Source organism: Colias philodice, chromosome 22, assembly GCF_061535455.1.
Source record: "Colias philodice isolate Cphi_HAF_F1 chromosome 22, ilColPhil1 Martin Lab GWU primary, whole genome shotgun sequence".
NCBI lineage: Eukaryota > Metazoa > Arthropoda > Insecta > Lepidoptera > Pieridae > Colias > Colias philodice.
In genome coordinates this window covers 4,894,437-4,908,355 of record NC_143107.1, presented here as the reverse complement: position 1 = coordinate 4,908,355, position 13,919 = coordinate 4,894,437, and the positions used below count along the sequence as shown (strand labels likewise).

The window sequence follows — 13,919 nt, the reverse complement described above, 5'->3', positions numbered from 1 at the left end:
GCATAAAATCTTTGCGGCTCATTGTATTTTCTTTATTTATCTACAGTATATTGATATTATATGATATAGACATTGTTAAAATTCTATATCATGCCGTAAAAAATCGCCACTGACCAACTATAACTTTTCCTGTATTAACTGAACATACAGGAATATGGTTTTCGGGCTTCTCTTATCTCTTTATAGTGCTTGTATCCTCAATGTATACCACCATGACATTGTGGCGTTGCCACTTTTATTATCTATATTTTACGAAACGGAACGCACTTGATCGAATTTTAAATTGATTCGACGATTAATTTTCACTAGGACAATAGTTAATACGCAAAACGCAATACGCAGTTGATACGTATTTAATACCAATACTCAATGATTGTCTCCTGCTAACCTGTACAGACTAGGCTCATTGTGGTGACTGGTGAAACATTGTATAGCATTAACAACATAGTACTGTATTATTGAAAGATCGATTAAACGTTTATTTTACAATCTACGACTTTCATTATACATGGGTAACAAAACCCCATAACATATTCGGTTTTACTCCGGACAACATCTTCAGCCACCCAATCCCCTTGCTTGAAGTCCAAATCCAGCGGAGGACAATAATCGTCATTTACTAAAATTGAAGGTTTTTCGTCCTAGTATAAAAGTTGTCTGGATCCCATTTTATACACAATCTATAGTATAATACTATAGATATCATGTGAAACGTGACTTGGAAAAAAATTATTCAAATAAATCACAAAATAAAAATTTGAAACAATCTTAAAAGTTACGAAAAGCCCAATTATACGTCAAAATGACGCACAACATCCTCTTTACAACCAAATGGCGGAATTTACCTGGATGAGCCAACTATGTACTGCTAGGTCTCGACGGCTAATAAGTTGGTTCTAGATTTTGCAGCGATTCGATGGTAAATATAGAAGAGTTCATACGTCAAATTTACGTAGATTGGACTTCTAGGGTTAAATGCATAAATACCTAAATGTTGCTTTGTTTTTATTATCTAATAACGAAAAAAAACCCGTTGATTTCATTCGTTTTTCAAGCTACGTGCATAGTTTTTCCACTAAAATGCCTCAATTGAGTCATAAAGTACACAAATTTCAAGCATAATAAGTCACATCATTTCTATAAAACCAAAACTGGCAATAATATAAGTCGTGTTGTGCGATTATGAACATAGTGCATAAGGGCATAAGTCGTTATATTGCAAAGAGTAAAAAAAAAATTATGTGAATACATTGAGTTATTCCATTAAGTACTCGTTCATAAGGCCACAACTACAAAAAAACACGAAAAAAGTATATTTATGGGGTTGTTACAATATGTGTTCCTATGTAAAAATATAGTCTAACATCATATCTTACACATACAAGCTTAAAATTTTGAATTACTAAAGATTTAGTATTGATATACAGTTTTTTGTCTCTCCTGAAAAGTGCTGTTTTTGAGTTATTCCCTTATTCACTGGAGGCACAGATTTATTATGTTTTAGACAAAGCGGGCGAAGCCGCGGGCGGAAAGCTAGTCAATTATAAAATACAGACTTTAATGTAAACCACTGCAAATATCACACAAGGGTAGGCTAAAAACTTTTCAAATGACGTCACACAAGTTTTCACTATGACCGTGTATTTAAATTAGTTTTCGCTCTACTTTAATAGACGTGTGACGGAAATGAAAAGCTTACTTTTATGTGTAATTTTAAGTATAAAAATTTTAATACCTTCTTTTATTTTATTTACTCAAAAACAAATCTTTGTATTATAAAGGAAGACAACCAACTTGTTTATACTTCAGTTCTTGTAGTGATAATATTATCTACACATATTTAATGTGCACACATGTTAATTTTAGCTTCCTTTTAACATTTATTTTTACGAAATTTACATAAAATAAATTGTATGTATATGTAATCAATTTGTTTATTAATAAGCTATTTCTTAAGCCATCTGAAACGTACATAAACAAACATTTCAGCCATATATTATATCCTTACCTTATATGTATTACCTTATATTGACTGACCGGTTGGCTTGGTTGGTAGTGGCCCTGCCTTCCAAGCCAGAGGTCGTGGGTTCGATTCCCACCCGGGGCAAATATTTGTGTGATGAACATAGATGTTTGCTCTGTGTCTGGGTGTTAATTATCTATATAAGTATTTATTTAAAAATTATAAGTATATGTATGTTTATCAGCCATCTGGTTTCCATAACACAAACGAAAGCTTAGTATCAGATAGTGCCGTGTGTGAAAATTGTCCTGAAATATTTATTTATTATTTATTTATTTATTACCCAAACCATGGATAGGTAGGTAATTAATATTACATCCACAATAACCTATTATAATTCATCCATAACCATTCTACTAAATTACAGACAATACGAAGCGTGTATACAAATAATTACGATCAATTATTGTTTACTTACGTATATGGAACCCACAACACAATTAGAACCAGAGAACCATTGAGTTTCAAACAGTGACATTTTACCGCAATTTCAAATCAATTTAATTGAATGTTTGTTCGTGCACAACTAAGTGCCAATTAGCATTTATACACTCGATTTCCGCGGCTTCATCCGCGTTTTCAAAGAAAAGCCGACATAGTGGCTGGTGGCAGGAACGGGACCTGTGGGATTTCCGGGATAAAAAGTAGCCTATGTCTTATTATGGGTCTTTAGCTACCTACGTCCTACATACCAAATTTCATTTTAATCGGTTCAGTAGTATTTGCGTGAAAGTAACAAACATTGATACTCACAATTTTCGCATTTATAATATTAGTAGGATAGTGTTTGTTTCTTCGGTGAGGTTTTTGGCGTAGTTTATATTGCTATTTCGTAGTTCATTATAGTTTTAAATTATTTTCTCGTCCACGTAGTTGGTATGTGTAATTTATCCGTAGATAGGATGTGTAAATTAATTTCCTTAAGGGCCAATTTTTCAATGCTTGGATAAAACTTATTCGTCGAATAATGTATAAAACTACCATTTTAAAAACGTATTCTAATTGCCCGTATTTGACAGTTTACGTGACATTTTAATATTATCGTGTAATACTTTATTGGACGGATAAGTTTTATCCATGCATTGAAAAATCGGCCCTTATAATTGTGAAATAAGTTCTCAAATACCAGACATAATATTGTTTGCTCTACACACTCTTCACTAAATAAGTGAATATAATATGTTTATTCCTATGTGTTTTTACTAACTGAAATAATTGAAATATGCAATCAAATGTATATTTTGTTAGATTTACGCTTTCAATATCATATTATAATTAAACGTTCAAAACATGTATGGTATGTTATCTAGAATTCTGAAATATTGAAATTGAGTTAATTAGTATTTATTTATGTTAAATTTTTACATAAATTACTATTTAAGAAAACGCAAAAATAAACGTCTAAAATCGATCCAATCTTTGTAAATAAACCATACTATACCAACCATTACAGTAATCCTTACTAATATTATAAATGCGAAAGTAACTCTGTCTGTCTGTCTGTTACTCAATCACGCCTAAACTACTGAACCAATTTGCATGAAATTTGGTGTGGAGATATTTTGATACCCGAGAAAGGACATAGGCTACCTTTTGTTGCGAAATATGTACCACGGGCGAAGCCGGGGCGGACCACTAGTAGTGTATAAATAACCAAGGCATTATTATGATAAATCAATTTCCCAAGTATTTGCGAAACTCACTCTCAAAGCAATCGACTAAAACGCTATAGCATGTTGTTGCTTGAGCAGCGCAACGGGGTGCTATAACAAAAGGTCACTTTTTATGGAGACTAGGTTTAACTACAGGTTTCTCTCGCATTCTTAAATAATTAGGGCTATAGGCAATATTAAATGAAACCATTTTAACCTTCCTAATTTTTCTTGCTCGTTACACAATTTCATCATTTATTAGTACGTGTTTATTTTTTTATATTGAATACTGGCTGATTTATTTTCTTGCATATAATACCACAAGATGATTGCGTTTTACAGTATTATCCATTTCCAATTTAATATTTATGCAAATTACAGGCTTTTTTTCTATATAATAAATGTATATAAAGTTCGATTAAATCATAATTACAATTTGTTCAGTTTAAGATAAATAAGGATACATTTATATTTTATATAATAGTTACCTAAAGCTATTTTAGATTCATAAATGCAATCCATTAGCAGGAAACAATACAAACTATAGCATAAAGGCCTGCGCCTGATTTCTAAGGATTAGTTGACTTGTATAGTCTTATCAAAATAGATAGTGGATTGTTGACCCACACAGAGAACTTATTTATTAGTGTTAATTAAGTTTAACGATTTTATCCATACTATATTATAATATTATCAACTTAGATTACAAAATAAAATACAGATAGAGCATGTCAATCATTCATCGCCCTTGTCAAAGAAAATACGAAATCAAAAACGAATACGTTCCTCCGTTAGTGCTATAGCGATTCTAGTGTCATGCAATACGTCAAAAGGGGTTTGATATTTTAGTAAAAAAATGCTGTCTTGTGATATTAAAACGCTGTAAAACTTGTTCCCGAAAACAAACAAAAAGATAAAACATCGTTTTACAGATTTTCTGTAGATTATTTGGCTTATTTAATTTTGTATACAAATAATAATTTTACAAATACGAAGGAATTCAAAACTTCAACGTATGCTGCCAGTATTTTGAAAATGAATTTGCCATTTTTAGGGGTAAAATGGTTAAAAGATATTCGGGGTAGTGATGTTGGATTTTTCGATCGTGAATGTGATTATTTGTATAGTGCAATAAAAGTTCATGGTCATTATTAGATTATTTTAAAAAGCATTATACATTTTTTGTTACTTTTATAAAAAGCGTCGTTTTCGCTTGCGATTTAATTCATGTGAACTCCATGATGGATATGATGAAAATAAAATGTCCCGCATTCTCGACTAAAAACTACCGCTATTCGCATTCATATTTTTTGAAAAAATAAAAACTTTTTTTAATGTAATTTATTTAATAAATTTTATGTAATTTATTTAATAAATTTAATGTAATTTATTGAATAAAAATTGAATAAAATTATTTTGTCCATGTATAACTTTAGTAGATAGGTGCTTTATGTAACAAAATAATTTTTACAATATTATAAAATAATATCAAAAACCCGAATTTATATTAAAATAAAAAATTTAAACATGACTGCTAATAATTTATGTAGCCTACGTCACTACCACCACAGCTACCTTCATAATTCAGATGATTGCAATGACACCTCACAAGTCACAACTCAAAATCGATCCAACAGTTTATACTGCAGGGCGTGTCAAAGAAATATTATACGTACATACCTACACTCGAAAAACATAACCCTCTTTCTTCCGTAGTCGGGCAAAAATTTGGGAAATTTTTCATTATCTGGTAACATAACACGCACACAGAAGCACCGTATTCGTACAGTGCAGCGGCGAAATGACAGCACACATAGCTTTATGGAAATGACGATAAATCTTTCGGTTTAGTTCGGCATCGCTCCATCTGTCTTTTATTTTGTAATCTAAGATTATCAAGTTGAAGAGATAAGCTTTTATTTACAAAACATTTAAATAAGGAAGTATGAAAAAATAATAATTTATAAAAACTACACAAATCATTAAGTATAATTTAGGGCAATAAAATCAATGGAAGAGTTTGTTTGTTTGAACGTGCTAATCTCAGGAGTGCTGTTCCTATTTGAAAAATTTTTTAGGTGTTAGATAGCCCATTTATTGAGATCGAGCGGAGCAATGCGGGTAAAAACGCGGGGCACAGCTAGTAAATAATATAAAAGCAGTAAATTTATTCACTTCGATCCTATTGGTTGTAGAGTGATGTTTAAAGACTATTCGATAAATGAGCTACACAAAATATTTTGCTTTTCAAACAAAACTTACAAGAAACTAGGAAAAATTAACAATTGCAATATTAGATAAATTCTCACTTATAATACCACAAGAGCTTCAAAATTATCGGGTATTTTCCAATAGGTTCGTTGCAAACAAATGAAGGAAGCTCGTGTGGTATTCGGGGGATTATATTTCCGTCCCAAATGTCGGCCAATAATTTCACAATTGAATTCAACCTGTCAGTTTGACGTGTGGCAACTACCAGAGAAAATTTTCAAAAAATTATCAGTATAATACCATGTAGGTTGTACCACGTGACGTCGATGGTGCAATTCTATTGGTCGATATTTGGGTCGGAAAAATAATCATTGTTACTTTTTGTTACGGGAGCATTTCAATTTAAAAATCATTATTATGGTATGTTTCAAAGTTAAAAATCATCATATTATCATGTTATTCGTAAATTTAAAGACTATAAAGCATAAAATACATTGATCAACTATATAAATGTTAAACTCAACTCATCATCATCTAGAGGGGTTTCAGGCAATTTATTAAAATATATCTTTATTCACCACAAACACAGTAAAAATATTTGAGCAATTAACTTTTTTAATTGGAATGCATATTGAAGTTTACTCTCATAAAATAAATTGCAATGAAGTAAAATATTTTTAGTCTTCGATAGTAGTTATTAAATAGAAATATATTTGATACCATAATAATATTATCATATATTATGTTTTATGATTGTTTTTAACACGCTATTGATTAAGACCCTTAATAATTATCTTGCTTTGTTTACGTCAATGACAAAGACCGTACAAGAAAATCATCGCGCTTGTATAAAATATTCATTCAAAGTAGCACCTTATTTCGTGGCAGTACTGCTCAAAGTCTGTTGTGTATTCTAATACAAAAACTCTGCCTAATAAACGCATAGGCAGAGTTTTGCCTCCGACATATCTTAACGTGATTGTGCGTCTAGTTATTTACGTACAACAGTTGTCTTTGAGTTATCGTTTATTATATTTACAGTATTTTTTATATTAACAGCACTTTTCTTCAACAGATGGCGTAAGCGTTCACAATGGGAGACACACAAGCGAGCTAGTAATCGGCAAAGCTGAGCCCCGTCACGCGGGTAATTATACTTGCGTGCCAGCGAACGCGCGGGCTGCCTCCGTCACTGTACATGTTGTTCAGAGTGAGTATCATGGCACTAAAATGGACATACAAATAGCCTGATATACATACCTAACTATCGCTTCGCGGTTTCACCCGTGTGGCTCCGCTCCTGTTGGCCAGCGTAATGATATATAGCCTTCCTCGATAAATGGGCTATCTACCACCAAAAGAATTTTTCAGGCGAGTATATCCTGCGATTAGCGCGTTCAAACAAACACACTCTTCAGCTTTATAATATAAGTGTAGATATCTACTGATACTTACGTTTTTATAAAACTGATAATACAATACATAATATTAATTGAATAATTTATTTGTTTTAAATTAATAAATACACCTGTATTGTCTAGCCACTTTGAATATTCCAACTCTACAAGGATAGTTGTCTGAAACAGGCTGAGTGTTCCTGGCTTGAGTGGGATGATAGGAACAAAAAAGGTCTTTCTTCCCAAGTAAACGTTGTTAACTTGACATCTGTCATGTAATAACTTATCTAACTTACTTTACTGTAACTGGCAAAATATAGTACATATAAATTGTAGAGTACTGGAAAACAATAGTTAAATTTATATATATATTTTTAAAGATAATTTTCGTATTAAACATGTAATACGAAATTATTTGTTTAAAATTATAATATATTCGAGAACTATATATAATCATAATAATATGACAGAAAAAGACTTTGCAATATTTGAGTATCTGACATAAATTAATTTATTGCATCTTTGTATTCATAAAATGCGTAATTTTCTATTTATAGAAACTTTAAATTCATAAAATTACATTTTTTTAAGGCACTTTTACTAACAAAGTACCTACCTACAAAGTTCGCTAGAAAATTACATCACTAACAAAGTGCCAAATCTAAAACATAACATGGTTGATTGCTTTATATGTAGGCAAATAGGGTAAGCCTTTTAAAATCGTATCTCGTCCCAAATCCTTTGTGGGGCATGGGGACCCATACTAATGAGCTGGATTATAAACTTACATACATTTTACATTCATACAAATGAATGAATACAATTATGAACCTGAATTATTCTTAGACCCACTTTATATACAAAAAAAGTCCAGCTTTTGAAAACAAATTTAACACGGAAGAATTATAATTAACTCTGTGCTTCGCGGTTTCACCCGCGTGGCTCCGCTCCTGTTGGTCTTAGCGTGATGATAGCCTTCCTATAGCCTTCCTCGATAAATGGGCTATCTAACAGTGAAATAATTTTTAAAATCGGACCAGTAGTTCCTGCGATTAGCGCATTCAAACAAACAAACTCTTCAGCTTTATAATATTAGTATAGATTAGCATAGACTATAGATACCTACGTTAAATACTGAGATATATAACAACATAATTTTCCCGGCTTTTTTAACATGTTTTTACTATCTTCACCTGTATGTTTGTATTCAACCGGCTCCTTTACACTCAATTTTGACCTACTTTCAACGTACAGATTCAATTCAAACTTTGTACACTTATCGGTGACAACACAATAATTTTATGAGTTTAAACGTGTTTTTTTAATTATATTAATTATTTCGTAGAAACCGCTCTCCAAACCGTAACGATTTATTATGACGAATAAATCGCTTCTCCAAATAAGTCTAGCTGACTAAATAAATGTACGAGTTTGTACAAAGATACGTGTAGATTTTCTGAACAGTTATATATGTCACATTTATTTGACCCATTTCTCGTCAAATAAGTAGGTATTGCGTGGGAGGTGCTAAAAGATTTTTTATTTATGTACAATAAAGAAAAATACCTCTTACGCTCTCGTGAAAATAATGCGATGTTTTTCCACTCCATTTAGATAGGCGAAGGTTTTTATTTTATAGTATACCAAATGCTATTTCGTAAGGGAATTATTTATACTAATATTATAAAGCTGAAGAGTTTGTTTGAACGCGCTAATCTCAAGAATTACCGGTCCGATTTGAAAAATTCTTTCAGTGTTAGATAGCCCATTTATCGAGGAAGGCTATAGGCTATATATCATCATGCTCAGACGAACAGGAGCGGAGCAATAAGGGTGAAACCGTGGAGCATAGCTAGTTTATTATAAACCAGTATATGTAGAGCTGTGGTCTGTATGGCAATAGTTAAATGATTGTGGTCATGTCACTCCAAATCTTCTGGACAACCTACGAGCTATATAACAACAAAATATAGTGCTATCTATCGACATATAAGCAAGTATCTTAAGTGATGATGCTTTAGTGTACGGAAACAACCACGTTACTTAGAGCTCTATTTTTTATGATATCACTAACTTTCCGCCCTCGGCTTCGCCCGCGTTTTCAAAGAAAAACCCGTTCCCGTAGGATTTCCGGGATAAAACCTATCCTATGTCCTTTCTCGGGTATCAAAATATCTCCATACCAAATTTCATGAAAATTGGTTCAGTAGTTTAGGCGTGATTGAGTAACAGACAGACAGACAGAGTTACTTTCGCATTTATAATATTAGTATGGATATTTTTTCTTACATGTTGTTAATTATTGATATTGTATCATCATAATAATTATAAAACACACGTTCAGAATACACAGTAAAGATTAGTATATTGAATACCTTTTTATTTAAATGCTAGACAAACGAGTTAAAATACATCATAAAGCTATATTAATAAAATTATATTTATGTTATAACATAGTTAATTTATGTATAAAATAGTTATTAACATAGTTTAATAATATATTAAGGGTTGATTTTTCAATCCTTGGTTAAAAATCGTCGAATAATGTATAAAACTACGATTTTAAAAACGTAATCTAATTGCCCGTATTTGACAGTTTACGTGACATTTTAATATTATCGTGTAATACTTTATTGGACGGATAAGTTTTATCCAAGCATTGAAAAATCGGCCCTAAATCATTACATTTTTGCGTATCCAAATATGTTTTGATTATCTTCAACATAACAATATAATATGACTATTTATTACGATATACTCATCATATTATAGTTATTAATTAAAGCAAGTATATCGTACACAGGTTGGTATATTAATAATTCCTAGAGTACGCAATATCATTTCAAATAATAATTACACGTGGTACATAGTAGTTTAATATTAAACTGTATGTTGGTACACGATTTAATGTATAATGAATCTGTATGAATATAATGTATTTGGCTTTGCTTGTAATAAACTCTAAGATATGAAAAATTGTTCAATTAATCGACCATCATTGAAGACTGTAAAAGATTCATAAACTTAAAAATGAATCACTACATAGTATAAAACAAAGTCGCTTTCTCTGTCCCTATGTCCCTATGTATGCTTAAATCTTTAAAACTACGCAACAGATTTTGATGCGGTTTTTTTTAATAGATAGAGTGATTCAAGAGGAAGGTTATAGTATATAATTAATTATTTTTTAGACAAAGCGGTCGAAGCCGCGGGCGGAAAGCTAGTTAACAATATAATGAAAAAAGACTCTATCAAGGATAATATTTTTCTCTGCTGATGAAAAAAAAACTGTTCTGTAGCTTTGATTTTATCCGTAACAAACAAACAAAAAAATCTCCTCTTTCTTCTTTTACACCATGTCATCAAGAATCACGTGCTAGCAGTGAAATTATTTTGGAAATCGGTCCAGTTGTTCCTTAGATTAGCGTATTCAAACAAGCAAACAAACTATTCACCTCTGTTTGTGTGTTTCTTGTAGAGAAAAAAAAATTAAAATTTTTGATATCATTCCTTTTAAAGGGATTTTTTTTAAGAAACCCCCTTGTTACTGTTATTACAATGCAATTTCTAAACTCCATAAATATTCAGATTTCTAAAACCATTTTATTTCTACAGTAAAACAAATTTCATTTGAAGATTTAACATGTCAGCTGTTGACATCCGGACAGGTTTTCCCCATTCATAATATATTGTGAGGGAATATTTTGATATATTTGCATGAAGCTTTTAATGGAGGCTTGCTTTGAATACACTTTATATGACAGTACTTACGAATTTAGTATATTGATTTTTATTTACATTTGCAGAGTATTTCTATGTAATAATATATCTAATATATCTAATATCTAATATATATTATAAAGGCGAAAGTTTGTAAGGATGTATGGATGTATGGATGTTTGTTACTCTTTCACGTAAAAACTACTGAACCGATTACAATGAAATTTAGCACACATATAGAGGGTAACTTGGATTAACACATAGGATAGTTTTTATCCCGGAAATCCCACGGGAACGGGAACTATGCGGGTTTTCCTTTGCAAACGCGGGCGAAGCCGCGGGCGGAAATCTAGTCTTTTAATGTTTAGGATGTTTTTACATAAGTATAAGTTCTTGCTAGGATAGAATATGAATCTATACGAATGTTATAAAGTTGAAGAGATTGTTTGCTAGTGTAATACTTACTCTAAACAAAAATTTCAAACTCATTTATTTAGTCAATGAGATTATTCTAGAAGCACTTTTGTATGGTCATAACAGTTTTAACATTTACCACCGATTTGGAAAACAATATCTATAGAGATTTCCATTCCCATTTTTCTCTTCTATGTTATTTTATACATTCAAGTTTAAAAAATTAGACATGCAGTATAATTATTAATTTGATATTTGCCGATTTAAGAAACAAGAAAAGAGGTTAACGAACTCAAGAGGTTAGCCAAGAAAGTGATTTTCAGGGAGCTTATTCTACGAACAAATAAAATCTTATTGTTATGAAGATATTAAACCTCTGTATATATAAAATTAATAACGTACCTACATGTTCTGGTGTCATTGCTTGCTTCTTTATTTTTTTTATAAACCAACATATTATGTATTTATCGTCTTGCTTTACCTACTTTTCTGTAATATGTTTTCTTGAAACGTCGGGATAATAATAATATAATGAATAATTCGCGTTTAAAATCCGTTAAAGTCTTTAATTTCAAATTTTTTCTTGAATCATAAATTAGTTATCTTTATCATATTTCTGAGGATAAATATTCAAATCAAAATTTTAAAATTTTTCATTGTTTTCTCGGTTTATAAACGAGTTTTATTAGAATGCTTGCGGCAATGAAGCGTTGCCAAAAAAGTGACTGGGGAAATTGTTATTGAAATAAAAAATGATTTAAAAACTTATCAAATGTATTTACTTTTGTATTATAATTTGGAGTATTTAAATGTTACATATTATTTATGATTAATTTTGCAACTGGCTGTGATTTCAAATGTGATTTTCTAAACTGAACTTACTATTTGTAAAATTTTAATATTTAATTAAGTTTGCTCTACATAATAAACAAGTACTTACAATTACTTTATAGAGATTTCAAGTGCTCAAAACGTAGAATGTATTTAATTTTCTACATGAAAGTACCTATACCAAGTTTATTACTATAAAATATATCATTTTCTAAGTAGTTACTGAGTATTCTTATAAAATAATGTTTACGATATTTTGACGAGCTTAACTATAGGGATAATCCGTATAGTTAAGCTATACACATGTTACAAACGAAGGTAGATCTAAAAAGTTTTCTAAACTAAAAATAAATAAAATGTATAATATTACATTATAATGTAATGTTGTAAATGTTGCGTATTTTTTTTATTCTCTACATATTATTACGAAGATATTTCTTATCAAATACTGAACTTTATGTGCTACGCAAGAAAACCTGAAGCTTATCTATACTTAATATTATAAAGCTGAAGTGTTTATTTGTTTGAATGCGCTAATCTCAGGTCTTGACTGGTCCGATTTGAAAACTTCTTTCGGTGTTAGATAGCCCGTTTATCGAGGAAAGGTATACCTTTAGCCTATAAGGCTATCAGCACTCTAAGACCAACATAAGCGGAGCAATGCGGGTAAAATCGCAAGGCACAGCTAGTAGTAAATAGTATTATATTTATGATGAACACTCCGTCGAAAATATTATTTCCCACTTCATCCCAACTCGTAAAGCAATAACTATCTCAGAAACGTTATTACCGCACTGAAAATTCTGGAACATTTTTAAATGCACTTCGTTAACCGTTTATATTTTACAAGATATAATTTTGTTGCAGGTGAAACCCCCGCGGCAATGCAGCATGGTAACAACGTCTCGACGAAAAACTATACGCAGATATATGAAGTTTTAGTTGTAGTACTGTCTTTAAGTATACTATGTAAGCTGGCTAGGGATATTGGATAACGACCTGTGTACAATCGTTTAATTATTATGTAATGTTTGTTTATTGAAGTGAAACTTCTTTATCGGGGTTGGAAAAAAATTTAGTGGAACATTTTTTCGTTACGCGCCATCTTGTTCTTATCCCTAACACGCGTGATTCGACGTATTTCTGTCAAGTTGCATATAGTAAATTATTTGTGTTTTTGGTGGTTTAATAATATTGTGTTGGTGTATTCGTTACGATTTGTAGAATATCAAAGTGACCTATACTAAGTAAAGCAGGCATCGTAATTATGTATGCGCAGAAATATTCAATTTAAATTGCTTCTACGTAAAGTTCCGTATTTACCAAATTCATCTTTCAACTCTATTTCTTAGTACTACAAAAAGTGCAAAGTTGGATTATTTCAATAGATACTATATTTTACTGACACTACCAAAAAGTATAGTAAATTAGACCTCATACAGATCACTTTTCAAAGGTCTACTCTAGTAATAAATCAAAATCATCATTGTCTTTCAGACAAATAGTAAAGGAACGAACACGATATTTAGATCTATACTGATATAACATTTAAGTTGATACCAAACAATTGTCCAACGTTAAAATAAAATGTTATTATTTAAAAATGTAGCTTTAGGAGTGCATTTTAAACATTAAACTCAGCTTTTCATAACATGTCATAAAAAGAGTGTT

At 30.9% G+C, this 13,919-nt stretch overlaps 1 protein-coding gene across 1 annotated transcript in view; it reads left to right on the top strand.

Moving 5' to 3' along the window:
• The window catches only part of LOC149478428 (uncharacterized), a 91,944-nt gene extending 78,670 nt beyond the window's left edge, over window positions 1-13,274 (top strand). The window contains exons 7-8 of the mRNA XM_089709347.1: window positions 6,962-7,096; window positions 13,116-13,274. Of these exons, the coding sequence (XP_089565473.1) occupies window positions 6,962-7,096; window positions 13,116-13,243 (263 nt within the window). The 3' untranslated portion in view covers window positions 13,244-13,274. The remainder of the gene's footprint in view (window positions 1-6,961; window positions 7,097-13,115) is intronic.
• Window positions 13,275-13,919: the final 645 nt, after the last annotated feature.